Consider the following 27,823-nt stretch of genomic DNA (forward strand, 5'->3'; position numbering starts at 1 on the left):
GTACATGAGCAGTAGTATCTTCTCTGAGTACATGAGCAGTAATATCTTCTCTGAGGACATGAGCAGTAGTATCTTCTCTGAGTACATGAGCAGTAGTATCTTCTCTGAGTACATGAGCAGTAGTATGTTTTGTGTGTTCAGGCAGTGCCCTTTACGAGAGCAGCTGCATGCTAATTTCACAAAACCAATTCAGCCGTAAATCAAAGGTCACGAGTGGTAAAATAGGTTGTAAATTTGGACACTAAATGAGGGATGAAACGACGTCGCAGTAACTGTAATGGCTTCTCTGCTGTCTGGTTTGGAAAAATACCCAAACCACTCTCTAATAGCTTCAGAATCATGCGCAAACGGTCGTATTTCAAAAGATAAAACAAGATTAAGATAAAAAAAACAAACAATCTTTTGCGTTGTACCTGACAGCCGTGGTGCTGAAGGAGGCCGAGGAGCGGGTGGAGATGTACGGGTAGTGCTTGGTGTCCAGTTTGTCGTCAATAGCGTCCTGTGGGGAGGAGAAAGGAGGCGGTTGTCAGATTTACTGTCCTGAACACGAGGGACAAAGCTTAAAGCAAAACATATCCCACAAACATGAACTGTAATTTCAATGTATTATATATCGTTTGTCAAGAATATATAACACAGAAAACAGCGCAATACCGAACGTGACCAGACAGCGAATAGCTAAATTAAAGGAACAAAACCAAAAATAAATAAAAATAACAGGCTCATTTGATCCAAAGTCTGTCAAATTTGTCCATTTCCAAATTAAATCTTATTGTTTTAAATGTTTTTCTATGTCAGTCCGGTCATTGATTGTTGGTGAGGTTTGTGTCAAGTATGTTCCAAAGGTATCCATTTACTGTGTCCATGGCAGGAGTTTTGAGACCCAAATACAAAGTTCTAGAATGTAGTGGATCTAATATTCTGTGTGTCTTGCCCAAGGACACAAAAACAGTATTCGCTTGTGGAGGCTGGGATCTGACTAATATAACACTACCAACTGAGCCACTGACGCCCAAATAAACCACACTTTTGAAGTCAACTGTGTAACAAATCCTTCTAAACTAGTCCAAAACGTCATTTCCTCTCCTCTGTCTGTTGTATTGCGGTTTGGCAGCACAAGGCGTGTGTTTGGTCTGACCTCCATGATGTCTTTGACCACAGGAGTCCAGCGCGACAGTTGGTACGTCTGCTCACTCACTCGCTCCTTCCTGTCCATCTTCTTCCCTCTGCGCAGGGTCGACTGAGAAAGGCACAACAAGCAGAAATGAGTCAATAATGAATGTACGTGAGGCTAATCTAGTCATCTTTAAAAGTTTTGAAGCGCTGTTATTTTTTGGTGAAGGCCAGTGGAGATACGTTTAGATGTGGTTCTAAAACTGTGGTACGTGATTTACTTCAGGGAGTATGTGAACACGCAGTTATAGAGTTTGCGTGGCTTTTTATTCACATTTTGTCCCTCTTTGGGCTGGGCCCTGTTTGAATGACTGTGGCAATGCTTTAGTTCTATTTTAGACCAGCTTGAGTCCAAGTTTAGACCAAGAATAATCCGATTTTAGACCTGGTTAACTCCAAGTTTAGACCAAGAGTGGTTCCATTTTAGAAATGATAGAGCCAAAATTTAGACCAAGAATAGACTATTTTAGACCTGGTTTTGATCAAGAATAATCCTATTTTAGACCTGATTAAATCCCAAATTCAGACCAAAAATATACCTATTTTAGACCTGGTTTTGACCAAGAATAGTCCTATTTTCGACCTGGTTTAGACCAAGACTAGACCAAGACTAGTCCTAGTTTAGACCTGCTTTAGATCTGGTGGTACTCTGAAAGACACATCTTTTCTTTAGTGGTAAAGTTTGAGAACCATTGATCTAACGACCAATTTTGTTTGGTCAAAGGTGGTTTTGACACCACAGTGACAGTGTAACTTTAGAACAGTATGATAAGACTAAAGCGTAGCATGAGGAACACTAGAGTGCGCTGCAGTGCTGAGTCCTCACGTCTGTGATGATGGGCACGCCGAGGTTGGCCATGTTGGTGATGATCTCGCTGTCCTCTGGAGGGATCTGAGCGTGCTGGATCAGTTTGTTCAGGTTCTCCTCTGTGATGCCTACAACACACAGACAACACAAATAGAGGTTTTTCATGTAAATTACTGGTACAAATATTTGGCATGTTTTCAGTCACGTACTGATAGTGATGTCAAAACGTTCTAAGGAACCACTAGATTTAGAAGTTTTATTATTGAAGTGGAAGTGAGAAGAGAACTATACTGAAATATTAAAAGATTAAAAGAATGTTTGTTGTCTAAATAACAACCATTTCTTTTGTAAAATAGAATTTGCTGTATAAACTTTCATGTTCCATGTTTGGTATACCGTAATTAAATTCTTACAATATTGGATTGATAATGGCTAGGGCTAGTCTCTTACAGGGTTTTATCTTAACTTTATCTACGTTACAAAGGCCCAGTTGAAATGTCGTTTTGCCTGTAGTGTAGCTTGTGTTTATGCAGTTTGCTGTTACCGTTCTTGAGGAAGATGTAGAGCAGGATGATGCGGATCTTGTCGTACGTGGTGACGTTAGCGTCCAGCAAGATGGGCACGATGGCTCTCATGGGGTCCTTGATCTTTTCGCCCTCGGCGTCGGTGCCCATGGCCAGGTCCTGGTGAACAACAGCATGTGAGGAGATGTGCAAATCTAACTTAGGAAATACTGAAAAGGACTGAGAATAAACACTGTAAAGCGTACGATCACACTTGTATCTGTTTGGTCCTGTTTGAGCCCAGTTTAATTATGATGTAGATTTGATTTAGTCCATTTATAGTCCTGGTTTAGCCCTGGTCTTGTCCAAGTATAGACCCGAGTTTAGTCCTAGTTTAGTCCCAATTTTAATGTGGTGTTTGAACTTGTACAATGTCTACGTCATGTTATGGTAACTACACATGAGCAAACCAAACAAAAAAGACAATCTAAAAAAACATTTGTCTGCTCCATATTATTTAGTTTGGTTTTATTAGCTCTTAGTTTTTTTTTAAATAAATATTTCTAAAAAGGCTTCAAAACATTTGACAGTATATTCAACTGAGTATGATATATATACTTTGATTTATGCTTTTATTCTTTGTATTGTGAGTTATTTTGTGCATTGGTTTGAATGTACTTTAATGGTTGTAAGGCACTTTGAGTTACAGTCGGCATGAATGGTGCTCTACACATAAATCTGGATTGATTGATTGATTGATTGATTCAGTGATTTTGTGGTGCATAATTATTATTTTCTATAGAATAATACAATACACTACAGTCTTTCTGCCCATTACGTTACAGTTTTATAATTATGACCCAGGAATACAAACATTCTCATAAGAATATAAACTTTTATCATGTTCAGGTCCTGGTGCCTTAAACACAGTTGTGTTCTGCCTCAGCTCGAATACTTGCTCTTTTGCGTGAACTTCCAGTGGTGGACAACAGGCCTTTCCTAAACCATCTCTTTTTACTAATACGATCAATTTGCTGAGCGTTTTGTAGATAGAATGTGTTTTCTCCCAGAGCATTGCGTTGTGCCTCTGACCTGTTCGACGCGGCACAGCTTGTCCACTGTTCCCTGGTAGTGCTTCATGCAGTCCTCAGCCAGCTGCAGGTGAGTCGAGTACTGTGGACACATCAGCTTTAGCATTAGCATCTGCACTGCTCCATAACTCATAACCAGGGACGAGGCTAACCTTGCTGAGCTCCTTCTGGTACTGAGGCATCTTCTTCAGCATCTGGGACAGGTCTCTCATGGTGGTCTGAGCAGACAAGAGCGTACGTCAGAACAAGAATGACTGAATTGTAGAAGGTATTAGGATACAAGGTGAATATTAGATAACCTTGATAAAATGTATTCAAGAATATACTGACCCAGCTGCCACTTGGGTCTTACTTAGAAAGTATGACAGCTTGACACTTTGTTTAGATGCAAACAAAAGTAGCACCATGCTTCTGCATACCTTCTCTCCAGTGTTCATCCTCTTGCTGGCGGAGAACTCCTTCAGCTGACGGGTCACCTCCCTGAAACAGTCACACACAGAGGTCAGTGGTGTTATCAAACTAAACGTTTTACTGGGAACAAACCAAGTTCAATTTATTGTCTAAACAGGATCAGTCTAGGTTGCTTGGACACAGATGCTTTGGGATCAGACGGGATTGACACGGCCTCTGGGCTAGAGCAGGTGCTCAGATCTTAACACTTCAGGTCCCTCAGTTCCTATGTATTATATTAATCTAGTGCTATAAGTGAGGCTTTATTAGAAGCTGTAAATGAACAAAGACAAAGCCTTCATAAGGTGCTGCTCTGCTGCTTGTATCTGAGGCCAGGAGGCCCTCATGGGGATCTCTCAGGACCAGGCTAAAGCTGTAAGAAGCTTCACTTCTGTGTTTTACTACTCCAGAAAATAGATCATTACAACGGGTCTAAACCTAATTTAAACCTGTATTCCCTGAGATATTAATTAGATCACACTGGTACATCAGTTCTAAATCATTTCTAAATAACACCTGCTCTAAACTAGATCTAACTGAGTAGTGCACAGGGTCTGAGCTGCACAGTGGCAGAGTGGCTAGCACTCTCGCCTCTTGCCAGACCAGGCCTTTCTGTGTGGAGTTTTCCCCCCATGTCTGGATGGGTTTCCTCCAGTAGTCCTGACCAAGCCTAACGAAAAGATTTGGACAATAAATAAACCTAAAATCAGACTAAACCAGCACTACAACCAGACTCGGACTAAGCAGAGGTTTTCAGATTAGCAAAACTGTGTACGCGCACCACAGTTTGGCATATTGAGTGTAAATATAATGTTTCTCAGAGCCATACTCACTGGGACACTTCAGCGATGTGCTTGTGTCGCAGGCTCACCCACAGGTCATCGTCCTCATGGAGCAGCACCTCCTTCTCTCGATTGTCTCCCATACCACTCGTGTCATATCTGCGGCACAAAACACACAGACATAGGGTTTTCTAAAGTGCATCGAACTGTTTAACTGAGCTGGATAAATTATGAAAAACAATCCAAAACTGTGATTAGGGATGTCAGTATATCGCTTAATCAGTCATTTTAGTCATAATATGATCATTAGAACAAAAAAAATCGAATAATGAAAATTTTAGAAGCAAAATTTGTTGATTTCACAGTAAAAAAATGGTCATATGGGTTACTGGTAATAATGTTTAAAAAAATGTGATGTACAATTTTATAGTTGTTTGGTCGTGGTGTCAGTCAAAAATCACGAATAACTGTTAAATTCTGGTATTTCTTCTACAATAATGGTAACTCAGGTTGTCAAAAGTATCAAAAATCTGATAATAACTGCAATATATTCTCATTTGAACAAGGATCAATAGAAAACAAAATCTCATTAACGAACTAATACAAGACAACAGGATAACAAAAATAAATTATTATTAGTTTGTGTTGAAAATTACAGTCTATTGTGTAATTTTTTTTGTTTTTTATACAATCTGCATCAAGCATCGAGCCTATTCCCTGGTATCGAGATAAACATTTGAATATTGTGCCAGCACTAATGGCTAAAAGTCTCTTGCGGTGTCATTCTGCTCACTTGTAGACGTCGTTCTCGATGGGCAGCAGGTCGTAGCCCATGGCCTGGAAGGTGAGTTCATGGAGCACAGGAGAAACCGGGTCAAAGCCTCGGTCCAGGATGATCAGCTGGGAGCGCGCCTTGTCCGGACCCTGCACACATCAGAGAACACTATCTCGTAAAGCTCGTACTGGATCGGTTGTGAGAAAAGGCATGTTTCCACGTCTGTAAAAAAGGCTGCACCCGATTTTTGGAATTGTCCGGCCCTAGAATATTATAAAAGCAGCTCCAAGGATCAAAATAAGGCCGCTGTGTGCTGTCTGCATTTAATTATTGATGCATTCTTGGGGTCCTCGGGTTCTGACTTGTTTACTTCATGTACTTTTTCACTGGGAAAGTCGAAATTTTGCCGTCACAGCATCTGCTTTTTCACTGCGTTACTCTTTATTAGAGACTAACAAGACTATGTTTGCCTTCTCCAAAGCTAAACATTTTTTAATAGCATAAAAAGCATTGTTATTGTTCTAGAACCAGCTGCACTGTTAGCATACTGGTTGTGGCCAAACTCCACTCTGGTCTCTAAAAGTTATAAAAAGCACCTATAAACTCATCATGGTGAATAAGTAGAATAGAAAGCATTTATTTAAGGGGAAAATATACTTGACTTCTTTAGTTACACTTAAAAAAGCATTAATCCGGTCATGTAATACAATCAAATAAAGTCCCTCCTTTTCAAAAAGATTTACATTGTTCACACTTTTACATCAGGTTTGGCTTTTTCCAGGATTTATAGACCAGCGTAGCACAAAAAGGACCTTTGGTAATATTTAGAAAGTTGAGTGTAAATGTACCTCTCCCATGGTGGGGTCGTCGGCCTTGTAAGCGTCCAGTTTGTCCTGTACCAGCTGCGCCAGTGTTGCATTGTCCTTGTAGTCTCTGTGGACACGTGGGACACAAGGACACTTTACATATTATACAGTAAGTACGAATAGAAGTCAATGTAAGCTTCAGTTATATGACTTATAAAACTTTCTACATAACGTTCCATTATTAGGGCGGTTGTCGACTAGAGACTGTCTTGGTAGAACTAAAGCCGTGTCCTGTGCATCGTTTAGTCGACTAAAAGCAGCTTGAAGTATTCACAATCTCAAGGGAACTCATAAAGACAGAAACAATTTGTACTGAAAACAGGACTAAACAGCACATTAGTTTGTCAAAATCATTTACTCACTTTTCCTTTCAGCTGTGGCCCATTAAAACCTTCAATATCAATAAAATAAGTTAAATTGTGGTTGATTAAGACCATCAACTGGATAATTGACTAAGCAATGTCATATTTAATTTATATATTTTCATTATTTTTTTTGTGTGTGTTTATTTAATGTTAAATCAAATAAATCGAATCATTTATGCTAAAATTGAAGGGTATTAGAAATATACTTATGCTGTTCTGCAACTGTTAAACATAAGTGTATAATGAGTGTTGGGAAGAATACTTGTGTATTTAGTTACAGAATAGTGAATACCTGCATTAAAACATATCTTGAAACGTACCCTGTTACACGGTCCAATCAGAGAACTGTGTTGTGAATATTTAGTGCCATTATTTTATATTATAAAAAACGTGAAATAGAATTAAAATATTAAAACATTGTTATGTTTGTTGCATTGTTTGTTCTTCTGTTTTCCTCTAATTTAATACCGTGCCGTTTGAAGCATAAATAATCAAGCTGTATTCCTCTGACTTAAGAAAGTAACTGTATTCTGAATCTCACCGAATGAAAGTGAAAGTGTACAAGAAAACACAAACTCAAAATGATAATTGTGAATACTCATTTACAACACACATTTAGTTACTTCTAAACATTTGAGGTGGGATGGATGAACTTTGTGATGGACCATGAAAATTCCCAGAAAGAATACATTAAAGTTTATATTCAACTAGTATGACATTTCAGCCAATCACAACCTGCTCCTTTAACTCTCAACCAATCAGTATTCAATCAAATGAACTTCTCCACAGCAGCAGAACCATCTCAGCCTCTCCATCCCCTCCTCTTCACCAGTGTCTCTCCCTTCATCCCTGACGTCTCCATCTCTTGACGTGCCATGCAACGTGAAGGGCCCAAAACAGTGCCCTGAACTGACCCTCTGTATCTGACGGCGGGATACTCCTTGAGCGTGGCACACAGGGTGGCGAGCTGCTCGGCCAGACGCTCCATCACGGAGTTCTTCAGCTGGGCCTTGTGAGGGCTGTAGAAGCTGTGGAAGGCGTCGGGGTTGTCCAGGGAGTAAACCTGCACAAACACATTACAGACGTTACCATGGTAAGAAGTCCTCCTCCAGCATCGAAAACATGGCACCGTTCCCCACTGCAGCCTTTACTCTGGTGAAGTGGCCCTCTGTCCACGCCCACAGGATCAGCACCTTTTTAACACTTTATTCCTTGCAAATGTGTCAGTGATCGATGTGAGTGGTTTTTTGGGAGTATTTTTCTGTTGATTTGTGCTGCTTCTTCATGTTCATTGACTTACCGAGTAAAACGTTGAATGAAAAATCGATTTGTTATTTTCTATTTAAAGTAACATTTTCGTTCTTCACAAAAAAATCCCTCCTTCACTCTTCTTTCAATCACCCATTCCATTGGCTTTTAGATGAAGATGCACAGCAAACTGTAAACCAGAATTAGAGTATTTTCTGTGTTGATGTGTGCAATGGTTGTTTGGTTTCATTGCAGTACTTAATTAATGCAACAAATAGAATCCACTAAATTACTCTACATTTTAGTGCGCACATCTTCAAGTCCTTTCCACCATGGACCACTCCTGGACTGAGGGAGGGATTACATGGACTCATTGACTCATTGAGAGCACAGATTTGATCAAATGCTAATATAGAACGGTGCCACTGACAGTATCTCTCTGACTCACATTGACTGTCCTTGAACCTGATTTCCTTCTTTGCATGTTCCCTTCTATGCGTCCTACACCCTCTCTCCTCCTTCCCTGCTCTCCTCTCCTCCATCTGTCCAGTCACATGACGCTCTGCGGAAGGCTCCTCTGTCTGATTGGCTGAGTGTAGCCATGTAGATGTGGTTTGCCCAATGAGCCGCGGCCCTGAGAGCGAGTGGGCGGGGCATGTGGCAGTCTTTGGCCTGCAGCTGAAAGCAGTGGGTTTGAAGTAATGACAGAGGACAGGCAGGAGCGTGGACCCGGCGCTGTCCTCAGAGGCTCAGCCAGACAAAGGGATCGTGCAAAATGACTGTCAAATAAGCTAAGATATGACCTCAATAAGATGCTTTTAATACCAAAGGTGGTGTCAATTTTGAGATGAATCAATAAGTACTGCAGACTGTGATATCCAAATGTCTTCCATGACGAGCCACCAGTATCACACATTAGAAAAGTAGAGCAGAAATCAGTTAAAATAAGCTCAACATCCAGCAGTTTCAGAATCAAAACTGGAATAACCAAATTTAAACGAGGATTGAACCAATGCTGAATCCACATTAAACCAGGACTAAACCAGTTCAAAAACTAAACCATGCTAGCACTAAACCCGGTGTTAACCCTTTCTAAACTAGGACTAAAACACTAAACCAGCAGCACAAAGCCAGAACGAACAAACTACCGTATTTTCCGTTAGGTTTTGGCCAGGGTGCGACTTATACTTATATTTATACTTATGTACTTATACTTATACTCCAGAGTGACTTATATGTGATATTATTTGTTTATATTTTCACACTTGCAACCGCATTTCATACTCCAGTGCGACTTATATGTTTTTTTTCTTCTCTATTATGCATTTTTGGGCTGGTGTGACTTATACTCTGGTGCGACCGGAAAATACGGTAAATATCAATCAAGATTAACCAGGACTAAACACTGTGTTCGTCAGATTCGTGCCTATCGCCCCTGCTTGGACGTCTACGCAGCTTGAACTCAGCCGCTGAAAAACAAACGTCCAAGGCGTCCGATGCACATTTGTGTCCGAGAAGTTTTCGTTGTGTTTCCCGGTGTGGTTGTTCTCTTCGTGCGATGGCAGACCAGGTGGAGAGAGTGGTTTTTGTGTCTTTACTTTACACACGGCCACCATTTTTGCTGGTGCAGGGTTTGTTTCGGTCCTTTCTCCAGATAATGAAACAGCGGGTAATCTCTGTTTACAGTCCACCGTCGACTTTGCATGTAAACCGGACGCTTTGGACGCTGCGGTGTGAACCATAAAGCAGCACTACACCAGGACCAAATCAGATCTAAACTAGGCCAGACAAACCCCTAAAGCGCAACAAACTACACCGACAACACTATTCACCTAACCTACAGGAACATTAAACCTGATTTGAGCGAAGGGTTGCATAAATTTTATGCAACCCTTCGCTCAAATCAGGTTGGAGTTGTATTTTTTCAGCATTAACGGAGCATCTACAGGCTTTTCAGCAAGAAACCACAAGAAAGAAGCACATAGTGTCAGAGTAAACTTAAAAAAATACGGTTTGAGCACATCGGTTATAAGATTGGAAAACTTGAATCCATTCCTGATCAAAACTTGGACTAAACCAAGGCAAAACCAGGAATAAACCAGTTCTAAACCAAACTAAGCCAACACAAAGCCAGTATATTACCAGGTCTAAACTAGGACTAAACCAAGACAAAGACAGCACTAAACCAGGACTCAAAACTATGACTTAAACCAGGACCAAACCAGAGCTAAACCAATGCTGAAATATGACCCAAAATGGCCGATCTGAGGGCATTTCCCTGCTCGTGTGCGTGTTCGTACCTGGGACTCGTAGGGCAGGAAGGCGATGTTGATCTCCGTCAGGGTCTTGATGACTTTGGAGGTGCGGCTCTTGACCAGCTCGTTGAACAGCGGGTCGGGGCAGGCTGCGGGGGGGGAAACGCACAGTTATCACACACACGTTACACACATTTACAGAGGTGCTGGGCGTGTACTTACAGTCAGTGAAGAAGACGTGCGCTGCCTTGTATTTGGACGAGTGGGCATCTTTGAAGTCTCCGATAAGAGTGTGGACAGACTGGACAAAGAGGAAACCTCATTCATATTAGATCATTTCCCAACCACTTTGACTGCAGCTAGGGCTACAACTAACTAGTAGCTAACGGTTATTTTAGTAGTCGACTAGATTATTTCTGTTGTACATTGAGACTTTTTAAATACATAATCAAACAAATAAAGGTTGAAATATGGTGATTTAAGGCTTCTAGAGAGAGCACATTTAGATGAAAATCAGGTTCCACCCCACAAGTTCGAAGGTTCACAAGTTCGAAGGTTTGGACTTGTGAACCCTAACCCTACCCACAAGTCCGAAGGTTCACAAGTCTGAAGGTTCACAAGTCAGAAGGTTCACAAGTCTGAAGGTTCACAAGTCAGAAGGTTCACAAGTCTGAAGGTTCACAAGTCAGAAGGTTCACAAGTCTGAAGGTTCACAAGTCAGAAGGTTCACAAGTCAGAAGGTTCACAAGTCTGAAGGTTCACAAGTCCTAACCCCTAACCCCTAACCCTAACCCATAATCTTCAGACTAGTGCACCTTCGGACTTGTGGAAAATCATTTTTATTACATTCTGATTTAATAATACTGTTGTCTTTGTTATGAAAGGCATTACGATGATCAAAATACAACTATGATTACTTTTTATACTGGCCTTCTCATGATTAGTCGATTCAAGGTGGCAGCCCTACTTAATTTTCTTCGATCCTCCTGTATGACTACTTCATTTGCTCAAAATACATGCGCAAAGTTGAAATGAACTGTGCTTGACATTCATTGCCTCAATTGTAGTGACCTAACAGGAAAAACTAAATTAAAAACATGTAAACCGAGCATGTAAAACGCCTAATCTTGTAAAGATGTACGTTTCATCATTGGACCTACAGTTAACTAGGGAAAGCATAAATGTCTATAAATAGATGTTAAAGTAGGACACACACACACACACACACACACACACACATTAATGCTTCTAATTTTCATTGTGTTGAACCTGTTTTGGCTTTAGTAGCAGCAGCTCATGCTCATTTGTTAATAAGGATCTGGGGTAATAATATGAGACACTACAGACATCAAAATAGCCAAAAATATGTCCAACTAAGACTTTACTTTCACTTCCCTGTGAATGGTGGTTAATCTGCTTGTCTTTTATTGACAAAAAGACCTTTTTGTAACTTTCCGTTGGTCAAATCAACAATTTCCAAAGCCCTGCGATGCGACTGCTGCTGGTATTTTGGGCTCTTCAGAAGTAAACGGAATTGAGTACAAATCCTTTTTCCGTTTCGAGTTGGTGGACAAGTTACAAAGTGCGCCGTCCTACGAGAGTTGGCTTCATTGTACCTTCTCTGTGGGCGTGATCAGGTAAATGGCCTCCAGGCTCGGCAGCGGCTCTCTCCTCTTCATGATGTCCTCCACAACTGAAGCGCACATTTTCACACAGTTAGAGATGCGCGTCTATACGGAGAAAATATCACTTCGGTATCGTGAAAGAGCTCGTGCTTACTGGTGATGCCCTCTGTCATGATGTCGGTCATCTTGCAGCAGGACGACAACATCCTCATGCTGAGCTGGTCCACGATCAGAGCCTGGGAGCACAAACATTCATAAGTGCGATTCACTCACATTTAGACTTCGTGTAATGTGTCATGAGCGTCAAAGCGGGAGTCCACTGCACCATTTTGGCCACACGCGAGTCGTAGCTAAAACTGTGGGTCGTAGGTCTCACAGTGAAGCAGGGACAAAGATTAAACTTAGAACTGTTGTGCGCCCGAAGTCCAGCCGTGATTAATATCAAGCGCGTCTGAATTTGCGCATTTGGAATCTTGGTCGCAGAGTGAGCCCTCCTCTGACTGCGTCTACGATCAATCTCTGTCGAACGTGTGACCAGAAGTAAACGCAAGACTCTTCAAACTAATGGCAGAAGAGCTTAGCATGGATGGGACTGTGAACACAATACACAAACCTGATATTTGCTCGAACAAACTTTAGTCGTAACGAGGATTGATCATATGAACCATCGGATAATCTTGAAATATTTTCTAGCGTGACAGCCATAAACCTTAAAAGACGACGTGCAGTGGACCCTCGACTTTACTGGTCTAACTCACCTTCCATTCTCCCTTCTTCTTGATCTTCTTGATCACATCGTTCATAATCTCTGCAAAAGACAAAACAAACAAAAAACAATGATGGCATTTCCGTGATTTGTTCACATTTAATTGTTGCCTCGTTTGTGAGGGGTAAAAGGGGAATGGTTGGGCCTGAGTCTTTACGCCAGATGCCCTCTGTGACTCAACCAGCCACATCTCTGTCTTAGTGAGATCGGAGAGAGCAATGGAAGTGTCAAATGACTCGCGTTTGGTGGAACTCAAACTGTTTACCTTTCGGTTTCCAGGGAAAAGCTTAACCCACTACTGCTGGTGCTGATGGATGTTTCGGGCCCGTAGGCTTTACTAGACAGGACAGTTGAGCGTGGAATGGGGATGACAGAGAAGGGACGACATACAGCGAACATTGGCGGAGTCGGGATTCGAACTCTCTGCATCTTTATCTTGCTCAAGGACACAAACTCCTCGTATCGTTTTCATTTATAATTCTGTCAAGTGTGATTCATGGATCCTGACAGGCAGTTCACAGATTGTCACCAGCATGTGTCAGCGCAGCCGTTTACGACTCTGGATCATGTCACACAAACACATCACACAAACAAGCCGCGTGCCACTGTTTTACACACAACATTTGAAACGGCAATGTTCACAAAGCGTTCACAGTCAGGACTCTAAACATGTATTTGGGGTGAAAATGTATTTAATAACAAAATACTGAATAATGGCATTAAAATGTGTTTTATAATGTGTTGTATTATATGATATAAAACAGGAATTAATGCAGGAGAATAAAGATTACTCAAACGTGCAAGAATCACTCTAAATAACCACAACGTTGAGTGAGAGACTGAGAAGCAGAACAAGCTCCTAAAGATGTGTTTTGGACAATATGTCTCATTTAAATATGACGTTTGGTTCATCTGCTTGACTTTTAGTGGTTGATGGCTGTTTCATGGTTTGATTTTCTAACTTTCTGTTTGTTAATTCAATTTGTAAAGACCTGAGAGGCGACTGCTTCAAAATAAATCAGATTAGTTTGATAGAAGACTGAAATATAAACATATATTCATTTTCCGGACTATAAGTCGAACTAGAGTATAAGTCGCACGAGCCAAAAAATGCATAATAGAGAAGAAAAAACATATATAAGTTGCACTGGAGTATGAAAAAGGGTGCAAGTGTGAAAATAACAAATAATATCACATATAAGTCGCTCTGGGAAATAAGTATAAGTATATTATTATAAATATAAGTATAAGCCAAAACTATGAAAAAAGGTGCCACTTATAGTTCGAAAAATACGGTATTTAGAAATGAAGAAGAACATGAATCAAGGTCATAAAGGGATGACGAATGACCCACAAACAGAGTCTTTCTACACGAAGAGCGCAAAGACAATCTGGGCCTGGAACAAAGTCACCGCGGCAACACGGCTCAGTTTGGGTAGTAAAAAGATCTCCACAAATGTAATAATATCACGAGATGTCTGCTGCAAACCCTTTTGGTTATAGTTTGTGATCAAAATACTCCAGCTTTTCAGTTCCAATATAAATGATTTACTAATGAAAACAAATACATGTGTTATTTGTCCAAAAGAATACACAAGTTCAAACATTTTGACAGATTCTAAGCCAACAGTGATCATTAATATGACTTATTTTACTACATTCATTGACTGCACTAAACATGAACAGACATTTTGGACTGATATCTATTATTTAATCTTTTAAATATTTTTTTTTATAGAACTGATACCCAATAACATATTCCCGGGCAGAAATTTTACTTGCAAAAAAAAAGTACAATGTATCGCAAAAGTATCGATATCACAATATTAGCTGAGGCCATAATCGATATTGCAATACATATATTCTAGAAACATAAATGTTTCTAAATTTTTGACAGAAATGTACTGTTTTTACAATGGAAATGTTAAAAAAGGCTGTTTTATTCCTGATTTTACTTATTATTAATAATAATAATAATAAATATAGCCGCAAGCGGCAATGATCGGCCCTCGCCACGCCGCCGCCACACCGCCGCCACACCGCCGCCACGCCGCGTTAGCGCCCCAATTGTCCTTTTATTACGCCTACTGCTGAATCTGTGACGCTGTCACATCTTCTCCCCTTTGTTTTACCATCAAAAAGCAATTTTATTTTGAATTCTTGGCAAAATGTGCGGCTTTGCCGCACAGACACCGTGACTCTTTGAATAAAAATGTGGATAACTTTTGATGGTCCACCCCTGAAGATGAGTCTCACCAAATTTCAGGTTAATAGGGCTGACGCCCTAAGAGGAGTTTGTGAAAGTCTAAAGTGTAAACATGTTCTGGCGATTTCCCCATTGGAATAACATGGGAGGTTTCGGTCATCGTTACGGCAAAGCCATAACAATTATGACATGGGTCTCATTGACTTTTTTGATGGGGATGCCAAAATTGAGTTGTGTGTCAAATTTCATATAATTTCGCAAAACTAAATATTTAACCTCCATATAAAATCTGTAGGGGGCGCTGTGGCTCCAAATTAATTTATTTCACTTCAAGTAGGTTTAGGGCAAAGAGTTTAACAACTGATTCTAATTTGACGCAATTCGGACTTTATCTGCGCAAACGGCAGAAATGTTAAATTTGGGAGATTTCTGAAATTCTTGCTACAGTTTGCGGCTTCGCCGCACAGAGACCGTGAGAGGTATCAATGTAATTTGGATAACTTTTGATGTCCCACTCCTCAGTAGCATTTTCACCAAATTTCAGTTTTTTAGGGCCAACGCCCTGGGTGGAGTTCGTAAAAGTACGACGTTTGGAAAAACTCCGAAGTCATGTTTAGCCATTTTTGAAGCAATATGGCCGACATTTGGTTGGGCGGACGGCGTTGCCGTAATAATATTTTTTACTTCTCTTGTCACCATCTACCTCTGCGCCAAATTTCATGATTCTACGATCAGATTTTTTTTGGGTCATTTCCCATCTCTCAATGCATTTTTGGTACATTTGGGGGCGCTGACGCGCCAATTTTTTTTATTTTAGAAAAGGGAAATAGCCAGAATGTAGAGAGGCACGATTTTTAGAGGTGTGCAAATTTTTGTGACTTTTCGTCAATGTTCACTGGGTGAAAAATAGGGGGGTTGGTCCCGAGAAGAAGAAGAAGAAAGAAAGAAAGAATAATATTCCGATGCGAAAACAATGTTTCCCATTTCCCAAATATCATAAACTATACATTTTCGGAAAGCGCTCGCGCTTTCCTACCTCATGGTGTGGGTCCCTGGTCACTGACGGGTACTTTCGTTAATTTTGAGTGGGCTCCGCCCACTTTGTGTTTTTGGCCCTCTATACAGTAATAATGTTAATTTTTTGCATTACATGCTTATATGCACGGAACATGCAAGAGATGGGGAACGTATTCGTGAGGTACTTAGCGCAAATGAGTGCTTTATATGGGGATGACGACCGCTTCGCGGTCGTCATCTCAATGTAAAGTGCTCGTTTAGTGCGCACTTTTGCACGGGCTTCGCCCGTTTACAACGGTAATGTTCCATTTTCCTACTACTAATTAGTATGCACGGGGCGTGCATGAGTGAAGGAGTGCGTTAGTGAGTGTTTGGAAGTGGGCGAGCGCTTCGCGCTCGATTTCGTGCGCACTACGTGCGCACTTTCGCAGCCGTGCTTCGCACGGCCTTACGAGATTAATAGGCCTCTCGCCAGCTTGTGGCGCTCGGGCCTAATTAAAGCCGCAAGCGGCATCCAACGGCCCTCGCGGGCCGCCGGCCTTCCGACTCTGCGCTTTCGACTTGATAAAGATGGCGCCCTTATTGTGTGTTGAATTAAAAAAGAACTTGACAGACGGGGACACATTGGACATGGCCAATCCAGTGCAAATCAACACAAGTGTCAGTCAAATTTGCTGCGCCGCCGCACAGAGACCTTAGCACTTGGAATAAAAATATGGATAACTTTTGATGCCGCGCTTGTGTAGATGATATTTCCCAAAGTAAAGCTTGATCGAGCTATTGCCCACGGAGGAGTTTGTTAAAGTGTGAAGCGTAAATGTGAACATTTCAAGGATTTGGCGTTTTTCCCATTTGTGACAGTATATTTGCAGCTCCACGGCACAGAGACCGTACCACTTAAAATCAAAATATGACTAACTTTTGATGCCCCGTTTGTGTAGATGATTTTCCCCAAATATGAGCTTGATCGGGCAATCGCCCTAGGAGGAGTTCGTTAAAGTGTGAAGCGTAAAAATGTGGTCATTTTAGAGATTTCGCTGTTTTCCCATTTCTGACATATATTTGCGGGTCCGCCACACAGAGACCGTAGCACTTAGAATCAAAATATGGATAAGTTTTGATGCCCCGCTTGTGTAGATGATATTCTCCAAATATGAACTTGATCGGACAATTGCCCTAGGAGGAGTTTGTTAAAGTGTGAAGCGTAAAAATGTGGTGATTTGAGCAATTCTATGATTTTCCCATAACGATAACATGGGATGTTTCTGTCATCGCTACGGTTACGCCGTACAAAATATGACTTTGGCTCTCATACTTTTGTGATCAGGATGGCAAATTAGAATTTTGTTCAAAATTAATTTGGAAAAACTATTGTTTATAGGCCACTCTGAAGGCCAAATAGTCAGAATTCTGGGAAACGTTTGCGGCTCCGTCGCACAGAGACCGTAAAAGCTATCCTTAAAATTTGGATAACTTTAGATGCCCCACTTGTCTAGAGGACGTACACCGATTTTGAGGTTGGTGGGCAAAACGCACTAGGAGGACTTTGTTAAAGTGTAAAACATAAAAATGTGGATATTCGAGAGATTTAGCGGTTTTCCCATAGGGATAACATGGGAGGTTTATGTCATCGCTACGACTACGCCGTAAAAATTAAGGCATTTGTCTTGTTGGCTTTTTTGATCGCGACGCCAAAATAGAATTTTGGGTAAAGTTTAGAAAATTTTGGTAAAACTAATTTTTGACCTTCAATGTTAATTTAAAGGTCACTCTGTAGGGGGCGCTATCGCGCCCATTTCAATTTTGTCATCATAAACTGGTCCAAACTAGAAAGTTGAACAACTGATTCAAATTTGGTCCTAATCGGACTTGTTTTGATCAAATGGGAACAATTTTTAGATCTGCAATATCCCAAAATAAGTTGTCCAACTTTGCGGCTGCGCCGCACACAGACCGTAAAAGGTATCTCAAAAAATTGGATAACTTTAGATGCCCCACTTGTCCAGAGGACGTCCGCTGATTTTGAAGTCGGTGGGCAAAACGCCCTAGGAGGAGTTCGTCAAAGTTTCACGTGAACAAAATGGCTAACACAGCGTGTTTTCATTTTCAAAGGAAGATGGCGGCCATAGGGTAAGTCTGGGGGCGTGGCCACAATAATATTTTTGTTTTTTGTCCTCACAAGAGGAATGCGTGTTCCGAATTTCGTAGCTTTACGACAAAGTTGACCTCGGGGCGTCTCCCACAATGTATTTTGACTTTTGTCGGTGGCGCTGTCGCGCCATTTTTTAACGAAAAAAAAAATGGCCCAGAAAAAACAAAATTTTTCGCCGATTTTGAATTTTCGGTAAAGTTTGGTGAGTTTTTGAGCATGTTCAGGGGGTCAAATTAGAGCTCAAAAAGCAGAAGAACAAGAAAAATAATAAAAATAATAATATTTTTAGCAAAAACAATATAGCCGTTTCCACTATAACAACAAATTATACATCGTTTGAAAGCTCTAAGCCTTCCCAATGCCGCCATGGGGTGGAATCATCATTACGAGCGCTTACGCGCTCGTCACTCCCCATTCCGTCAGGATGCCCCGCCCACTCCCCATAGACTTCCATTGATTTTAGCAGATACAAGCATGGCCCATGCCTGCGGCATGGATTCTCGCGTACAGGACGATGCCAGGAGGGTTTTTGGAGGAATGCAGCGCTTTGCGCTGCTGTTGTCAACAATTTGTGAATGGGCTACGCCCATTCACAAATTGTTGACTATTTCTGTCATAGCAGGAGTAAGTATGCATGATCCATGCCTTCGGCATGGGCTAGTTCACTGTACTTGCCAGGGGCGACGGGGCACCAAACATGCGGGCTGCGCCCGCATGTTTGGTCAGACAGTTGCAACGCTGCCTTCGGCAGCGTTGCGGGAGCAATAGGCCCTCCGCCCTGCTGGGGCTCGGGCCTAAATATTCCGATGCGAAAACAATGTTTCCCATTTTCCAAATATCATAAACTATACATTTTCGGAAAGCGCTCGCGCTTTCCTACCTCATGGTGTGGGTCCCTGGTCACTGACGGGTACTTTCGTTAATTTTGAGTGGGCTCCGCCCACTTTGTGTTTTTGGCCCTCTATACAGTAATAATGTTAAATTTTTGCATTACATGCTTATATGCACGGAACATGCAAGATATGGGGAAAGTATTCGTGAGCTACTTAGCGCAAATGAGTGCTTTATAATATAAAAGTGCTCGTTTAGTGCGCACTTTTGCACGGGCTTCGCCCGTTTACAACGGTAAAGTTCCATTTTCCTACTACTAATTAGTATGCACGGGGCGTGCATGAGTGAATGAGTGCGTTAGTGAGTGTTTGGAAGTGGGCGAGCGCTTCGCGCTCGATTTCGTGCGCACTACGTGCGCACTTTCGCAGCCGTGCTTCGCACGGCCTTAAAGAGATTAATAGGCCTCTCGCCAGCTTGTGGCGCTCGGGCCTAATAATAAGATTTAAATATTAATAATACTATTAATAATGATAAAAAATAAATATGACTACTTATATAGCCTTGATTTAGCCTTGATTGTTTTTCTTTGATGGACTTTAGAGGAGATAAATGTACATGTCACATTATTCCAATAACAACAAACCAGACACAACGACTCACTTCGTGCAACAGATAAAGCTGACGTGTATCGTTTGTGTCGGTGGTGGAATAATAAGATAAGCACAAAAGGCTTACAGACAGCACAATTTTCCGACAGTAGCTTCATGACGATAACAAAGCAGAGCCGGGTCAGGCCGACGGGAGGAAGGAGCAGAGCAAACACCAAACGCAGGCAGCAGCTGAGCAAACTGAGGCTAACAAGCTCGACACGGGCCTGAAACTGGAGCTAGAGCGTTGGCCAAACGTTAAATCCAGACATTAAAGGAGCTGTACCTGGAGTAGAAGCAAAGCAACAGCAGCACCACGTTTCAACAAAGTGACTTAAAAACATCATCATCAAACATCATTTAGAGACAAGTCTTTGTTTGTAGCTCAAGCTTGGTTCACGTTTATCATGATTAGACGTTAGTTAGAAATACAGGCAGTATTTTAATAGCATAGAGCACTAGTTTGTGTCATCAGTGATCGGTGAAGCTGAAATGGGTAAGTTAGTTTAGCTCAGTGGGATAAGGAGGTCGCCCTTTGGGGTTCGAGACTGACTTTTTTTTCTCCCTTTTGCGTGCAAATGGTCCCCACAAATACTGATGAGCACCCCGAGTCGGCTTGACCGTCCATAAAAGTCACTGCACGCCACTGGAACTCTGAGAAAACGTCTCTCAGACCTGAGTTTCAACCTCCGAAGGGAACGTGGCATGAGAACAATGCGTCACAATCAGTCCCTGTCAGACACGTGAGCGCAATCGTGATTCTGTTGGCTCATGTAAGAAGAAAATCTGCATAAACTGCTCCAATATCAGAAAAATCCTAATATTTACTGTCATTTAAACAATAACAAATGACATTGAACAGAGGTACAGCCGCATTTTGAGACACAAATGTGGCTTAGTTGTAGCAAATGATGTAGAAAAGTCTAATAAAAGTCAAACGTAATGGACTGAAAGAAGTCTTCTAACAACAACAATGTGGATAAAGTGCTGCACTAAATATGAATGAAGTTTTTGTGCGATCTTGAGCTTTTTGTGCCTTTGTCTGTTACACTTGATTCCACTAAAACCTTCGTGGTTCATATGCACTTTTCACACTCGCTGAAGCCGTCACACGAACAACTAAGAAGCTAAAAGCGCCCACTTCTTGCTTTGAGAAGAATAAAACTCGCTATAATCAGATACAGACAGAGCACGGCGGTCTCATTTTCACACAAATAGCTGCTTTTACAATATATCTGAGCAAAAAAAATTGATTTTACTTTATTGAGTCAATGAAAATGCGGACTATTGCATGTATCATCTATAATAAAGACAATAAAAATGTAATTAAAAGTGCTTAAAGGTGTTGCACGTGTGTGGTTGGGTTTGCCGTGGGTTCGAATCTCAACTGTTTGCTGAATGTCTCGCCCCTCTCTTTTAACATTCCACACTAATTGTTCTGCAAATGAAGCCTTCGGGCAAGATAAACCTTAAAAAACAGGAATGTCGAGTGTAATGTCCCAAATGAGGATTAATAAAGTGATAATCTTGCACTTTTGTGGTTCATTTCATGGTCAATTCACCAGATGCGAAACTTGAACCTCAATCGATATATTCAAACGCACACTATAATATTGTCTGAAAATCGTTATCGAGACACTCCAAAAGATGTATCAATATATTGTTTTTTGACCATATTGACCACTCTTACTTACAATTTAGCCACAGAAAACAGGTTATAGCGATCCTTTGCTGCATTATGACATCGCCAACAGCATGAACCCTACAGACAGTGTAAGAAAGATCCCTTGTTTGGGTTTCAGAACCAGAAGAACAATTCAGTTTGTGACAGAGTAAAACCAATGTCCTTCGCTATTTGTCTGTTTCATTTCCAAGACAACACAAAGCAGTCGGAGATTCCTTAGGACGATTAGGAAAGACCTGCACAAGCCCATCCCAGACAAATGAATCTCTGTCATGGTGCAACATAAGAGCGACAGAACGTGTTCAAACAAGTTCCTGACTCATGGTCCCAGATCCTTTAATGGAACGGTCGGCTGCTTAACTTAACTTAACCCTTCACTTTGCTGCTGATGCTATTACTACAATTAGAGACTGATTCATTTCTCCGTTTACGATGTCTCGCCGCGGATTCACAGCAGCTCCGGTCGACTTCCGAGTGGAAACCTGAGGACTTGTTATGGCTCTCTCTCATTTTGTTTCTCGGCCTGTGAGTTTGTCTCCTGACTAGACAGAGCGAGAGAGAGAGAGAGAGAGAGAGAAAGAGAGAGCTGCGGATATGTAAGAGCGAGCCAGTCCAAACCAGTGTGCACAGGCCCTCTGCAGCATTCGTGACATCAGCACAGGGAGGCAGCGGTCAAAGGTTAGACATGTTTCTCAGGACATTTACACAGGACGCACTGGCCTGACAACGTTCTGCAACGGTCAAGGGCGACTGAAGAAATCATTGGTTGACTCTTAGTTCACCATTTTGGAGTGTCCTGAGCGTAATTTCAATCCAAAAATAAGAAAGCAAAACCGTTTAGTGGCATGAACTGCATTATATACCACTTTTTTACCTCTATTTACCAAATTCCAGAAGCCCGTCTATGACTTAATCCTTCTGGTTGTATAGTGAACACAGGGCTGCCGACCTCCAGAGAAAATAAAATCTACACAGACTAAAAAGCTGTTTTCGGGCCGCCCAGGGAATCGGTGCATTGTTCACTTGTTGGTCACATGAACATTGGATATGTTACACAAATCAATCTACTTCAGAGCATTTAGCAACAAGACTTTTCCCTCGTTCTCCATTTAAACCAACAGAATTCCCGCTGGACCGGAAGAGCCATTACAACAGAAGTGCCGATCACGTGGTAAAAGAGAGGGACACGTAGGCGGGAGGGAATAAGGTCAATAAGGTGTGCTCTGGGATAATATTAGAAGGTAGTGTAGAATCTTTTGAACCAAAAAAGTGTTCAATGACTAAAAAAGGTTTGAAAAATACTGGATGACTCGACTAAAACTGAGATGACCCAAACTGCACTTACACAACAACCACAGAATCAGCAGTGTATACAAAGAAGTACTACGAAATATATTTTTAGAACGCACTGTAGGAACAAAACACCCGCTAAGTCACTCCTCCTCCTTTCTGCTGTGCTCCAGACAAATCTCTTTATGTTGGTCGACTATAACACACTGAATAGAGTTGTGGAAGAAAAAATGAATACATTTAAATAACTCTCTAAAGCTTTCTCTACTTCCTCTGTATTTGACTGGGACCGTTCCACTGTGTTCAGGACGTCTCCAGATTCTTCTGGACATTGCTCGCCCCGTGTTCTCTTTCCAAACAGCAGAAGGTTTAGAGCTCCACAAACATGTTCATACGATCCATTAACTCCAGCCTGGATGATGAAAAGACCTTTGATTGACAATAAATGCAATCCACTGTCACGTTTTAAACAATAAATAATAATATATATCAATAAATATCAAGTAAATGTATTTAGTAATGTATGTATCTTTCATCTTAAATGCAGTGACTTCTGGTCTAAAAAATGGCTCATATGCGTTGCAGTCCCACTCTAAACCAAAAAACTTGTTATTTTGTAATGTAGTACTGACAATAATAATTATTTGCCTAACAATGCAAACAGACAGACTAATAAGGACAGAATGAGTGCTTTAACTGAGTATAAAGCAACCAGTGTCTCTATTACATGGCTCTGTTTTGGATATGGAAAATGTAAGTATTACAAACAAAATGGGGGAAATTACCCCAGGATTCAACTAAAAAATAGACTTTATTGGACAAAATGGGACAATGATTCAGATTTCATTATGCTCTAATTCCTCTGTTGTTGTTGCAGATTTCTTTTTTTTTACTCCTTTTTGCCTTATGGTCTACCTGGTCCAGCTCAACAACTTGTAGTTGTTGTTTTGTTATTGTTTGTACTTTTATAAAAATGGGGGGGAAAGGAAAGTGTTGAATTAATTGTTTACAGTAAAAAAGATTCAAAAAGGCAACAAAAGGCCCAGTATTTGCAGTGGCACTTCACTCAGAGCTGCTGTAACGTGAACTATAAGAAAGACTCCTGCCAAATGTTTGTTAGAATCTGACCAGCTACCACAAAACATCATATCCTTTTAGTTTTCACTCACGTCTGAACCAGGACTAAACAAAACTGTAGTTGTATTTTGATGATTGTAAACCTTATCTGGACTGTGCAGACTCCAAGACACATGTAAAAAAACGTTTTTATAACAAAGACAGCTGCGTTATTAAATCAAAATGTCAAAAAAGGATAAGCAATTTCAGATTCTCATCCACAATACACTTTATTTGTTAATATTCTCTCTCTAAAAGCCTTCAGTCATGACATTTCAACCTTTATTTGGTCAAAACGTTGCTGAAAATCTCAATGTATCTATAAATAATCACTTTAATTTCAATGGCAGCTTTTTACAAATGTGCATTCATCCTTTTTTCGAAGACGCACACAGATATATGTGCAGGTGGTGTTGTCTTTAAGAGCGATGTGAGCCTCCAAAAGCCTAAACGCAGTTTAGATCAGGAGCAAGAGGCTGTGGGGGAGGGGATTCCACACATGCACGAGTCCGATGGAGCCGCTGTGAATCAGCACAATGCAGCACACATCTATATCTATATATATATATATATATATATATATATATATATATATGTATATATAAAACAAACACAAAAACTGAGCTAGTTTTAGCTTATACTTTTTATTCCACCAGCAATTTTCCAACGCTTTAAAGTGCCCCCTACAGGTCGGATGACTCATTAAACTAAAATGCAGTTAAGATATTTTGAATTTTGCTAAAAATATATAAAAATGTTATCACAGAATAGCACATTTTATAGGTTTATAATTTTACTTCCTGTTTGTAATTGATGACATCACATTAGGATATTACCCAAAAACTAATCTGAAGTCACGTTTGTTTTAAATTTGACAAATAAAATATATGAGAGCAATTTGATTTAGTTCATGTTGAGAGAGTCAAAAAAGTTGTTTCTTTTGTGTAAATTATGCATAAACTTTGACTGAAATGAGTGTCCCTAGTGTGATGTCACTTCCTGTCATTTTCTACAGATTTCTCAATGTTTTCTCCACAAATACCTGCTCGATTGGTGTAAAACTATAATTTATATGTACAACAGGTATAATAATTACACCAAATGAAGTCAAATTTGGAGAATCATAAAAACCTGTCATTGGCACATTAAATAAACTCAGAACTGTCACAACAAGAACAAACACAAACAGAACAACTCCAGGTCGAAACTAAAGGAATTATAACAACTTAAAATTCAGCGCTGGAATAAATCAAGGATTAAACTCTCAGACTAAAATAAAATGTGATACGGTTTAACAAGGTCGACTCAGCCATTTATCTGACGTTTTACAAATAGAAGTGTATTTTTGTTTGGGTTATAGAGGCCTGAAAAACAATCAATCATGAAAAAAGTCCATATATTAAAGACCAAAAACAATAGACGGACGACCGCAAAAGCTGTTTCCGTGTTCTTTTTATGATTCACTCTTACTTCAGAATTGCCACAGTGAACCAGTAAAATTCCTGTTTCATTAGTAAATATGTAAAATTATATATTTTATTGGTTATTAATTTCAGTAAGAATGATGAATGGATGAATAATGTCAACTGAAAATAAGACATATTAAATTCCACTGCTAAAATGTATATATATATATATATATATATATATATATATATATATATATATATATATATATATATATATATATATATATATATATATATATATATATATAAATATAATAATGTATTTATTTATTTTTATCTTTATTATTTTCCCCCTCCATCCCTTGTTGGGAAATGGGAGGTTTTGTCTATGGGAGTTTTTGTTTATAGGAGATCTTCAACTGAGAGTGTTTTTCAAACTTCCTATAAGTGATCTGTTCTTTTCTTCTGTATCTACCTGCGTTGCATCAATGAAATTTCCCCATGTGGGACAATAAAGGAATATCTTGATCTTAATCTTAATCTTAATATGCCAAAAAGCTGGACCTATCAAACGTTTAAAATGTAAGTTTGAAACTGCTTTGGTTTTCTACACATTCTAATCAACACCCAGTCATTATTTAAAGAACACATACTTTTTGTCTGCAATATGGTGCCCATTTATCATTTTATATGTATTTTTTACATTTCAAATAAGGATATTGATCTAATATGAGGAAATGTATGTATGATTTAGATTTTGGGCTTGGTCAGGACTACATTAGGAGGATTTATCTATTGTACTTGTTTGGAAACCGGACCCCAGAAGAAACCCACCCAAGACACTGAGAGAAACATGTAAAGAAACATGTAAACTCATCCCAGAAAGGCCACGGAGTCAAACCCCTGACTTTCTCTTCCACCGCCAAATAAACCAGGACTGTCCCTATAATGAGGTAAAAAAAAAGTATATTTTCCTCCTGCCTACGATAAAAAAATCACTACAACAAAGAGGAAACAAAGACCAGTGAGTGAGGGGAAACATCACTGAAACATGCATGAGTAAATGAGATGGGAAAACAAGTCTTAAAAGTCACACTATACAATGCATTGTAAAAGCATCCTACACTATTCTGATTGTAGTTCTCTGATTGAACCATGAGCATTTTAATTGTCAGAATTGTTCCCATGTATAAATATTATGTAGTAAATAAACACTCAAAATTGAACAGATCCTGGAAATGAACAACACATTTCGACCCCCCCCCGCAGCTTTAAAGCCTCCCTCCACTGCACCTGCGTTTGACCCTCTCACACGGCGCTACACCTCCTCCATCACCCATCCTCCGCCCTGCACCCCCACCTCACGCACACACACGCACGCGCTGCTCCCTCTCCCCCCCCCCTCTCTCTGTCTCTCTCCAGCGTGGTAGACGAGTGGCGCAGAGCGGTGCACGCACGCACAGCCGATGCGCATCCCAGGAGCAGCGGCCTGTTTGCGCCATTGGGCCTGACACATGCGGCGTGTGGCTGCGGAGGATGAGCCCGATTTGCGGGGTGGCTCGTGGTGATGGAGAGTGGGACGGTTCCGTAACGTTTTGAGGCTGGATTCGAAAGAGGGGAGCAGCCACAGGGCGTGAGGGGCGCGTGGTTTGCCGCATTCACAAACACACAGGGCCGTGCGTGGATCTATTTAACTGCGGAGGTCATACATTAGTTCAGTTTTAACCCTGGTTTGGTCCTACTTATTAACCCTAGCTGTTAAACCTGGCGTTTTTCATTTCACTGACTGCTTTGTACTGCTTCAAATCCTGGTTTGGATCTGGTTCATCCCGACATTAAACCCAAACGTGAACAAAAAAAATCCTGGAAATAATAATGATGCGCAATTTCGACTGTGCCTGTATTTCCTTCCATGCAAAAAGGAGCAGGGCTAAAGGGCGGATGTGAGCTTCGTGTGCGTCCCCCTCCCCTCCCCACCTCCAGGCGCATCCATCCTTAAAACACACGCACGTACACGCAGATACAGCCTGGCTTTCACGCACATTTCGCATCCCCATTCGAGCTAATCAAGGAATTACGCAACGGCGGACGCAAAGTGGCCTCTGCAGATGATCAGCTTTGACACAATAAGCGCCTCCTTCCTCCATCCTCCATCCTCATCCTCGCCCAGATGCTCGGCCAAGACACGCATCCTCACCTCGGAACCGTAAACGCGCCCGGACGAGCCCGTGACGCGCGTAAAAGACACGCGAACCAACGAGGCGATTACGGTTGTGTGAAAAGCGGAACGACTTACTTTCTCCCACCACCGCCTTTAGTCCGATTGGAGCCATGATGCAGCGACTGTTAGTGCGACCCTTCCTCGGCAGGCTCTTCGCGTCCTCCCTCCCCTTTAGGTGGATGCGCGCGCCCGTGCGTGAGCGTGCGCGAGTGCGTGAGCGTGCGTCTCTGCGGAGGCGCACGGAGCGGAGACGTCAGCGCGCGCGTCTGTGCGCTCCGAGCTGCGATTGGCGGGTTCCGGTGCCACGAACGACAGCGCAGTGAAGAAATACACCTTATAAAAGTAGCTTCCAATCAAATTAAGAAGGCCAGCAGTGATGGTTAATGAGTTTTATTGCTTTATTTGCGTGCCATTCAACCAAAGTAAGAGCGAGGCAAGAACACATAAATAACAATTAAGATAAGATAAGATAATCCTTTAATGTCCACACATGGGGAAATTTCGTTGTTACAACGCAGTAGATACAGAAGGAAAGGACAGATT

At 41.0% G+C, this 27,823-nt stretch overlaps 1 protein-coding gene across 2 annotated transcripts in view; it reads right to left on the reverse strand.

The window, feature by feature from the left end:
• Window positions 1-27,495, reverse strand: part of stxbp1a (syntaxin binding protein 1a) — a 42,469-nt gene extending 14,974 nt beyond the window's left edge. For both annotated transcript variants that reach the window (XM_072453444.1, XM_072453443.1), the window contains exons 1-17: window positions 27,356-27,495; window positions 12,700-12,749; window positions 12,096-12,177; window positions 11,933-12,009; window positions 10,539-10,617; window positions 10,362-10,465; window positions 7,728-7,876; window positions 6,431-6,515; window positions 5,601-5,731; window positions 4,859-4,966; window positions 3,995-4,055; window positions 3,728-3,793; window positions 3,577-3,657; window positions 2,526-2,664; window positions 2,000-2,109; window positions 1,139-1,240; window positions 414-499 (exon numbers count right to left, since the gene is read on the reverse strand). In XM_072453444.1, coding sequence (XP_072309545.1) covers window positions 414-499; window positions 1,139-1,240; window positions 2,000-2,109; window positions 2,526-2,664; window positions 3,577-3,657; window positions 3,728-3,793; window positions 3,995-4,055; window positions 4,859-4,966; window positions 5,601-5,731; window positions 6,431-6,515; window positions 7,728-7,876; window positions 10,362-10,465; window positions 10,539-10,617; window positions 11,933-12,009; window positions 12,096-12,177; window positions 12,700-12,749; window positions 27,356-27,392 — 1,547 coding nt within the window. In that variant the 5' untranslated portion in view covers window positions 27,393-27,495. The remainder of the gene's footprint in view (window positions 1-413; window positions 500-1,138; window positions 1,241-1,999; window positions 2,110-2,525; window positions 2,665-3,576; window positions 3,658-3,727; window positions 3,794-3,994; window positions 4,056-4,858; window positions 4,967-5,600; window positions 5,732-6,430; window positions 6,516-7,727; window positions 7,877-10,361; window positions 10,466-10,538; window positions 10,618-11,932; window positions 12,010-12,095; window positions 12,178-12,699; window positions 12,750-27,355) is intronic.
• Window positions 27,496-27,823: the final 328 nt, after the last annotated feature.

This window comes from Eucyclogobius newberryi, unplaced genomic scaffold, assembly GCF_026437365.1.
Source record: "Eucyclogobius newberryi isolate DKJ021-1_F unplaced genomic scaffold, fEucNew1.0.hap1 SCAF_2, whole genome shotgun sequence".
In the NCBI taxonomy this organism is placed as follows: domain Eukaryota; kingdom Metazoa; phylum Chordata; class Actinopteri; order Gobiiformes; family Gobiidae; genus Eucyclogobius; species Eucyclogobius newberryi.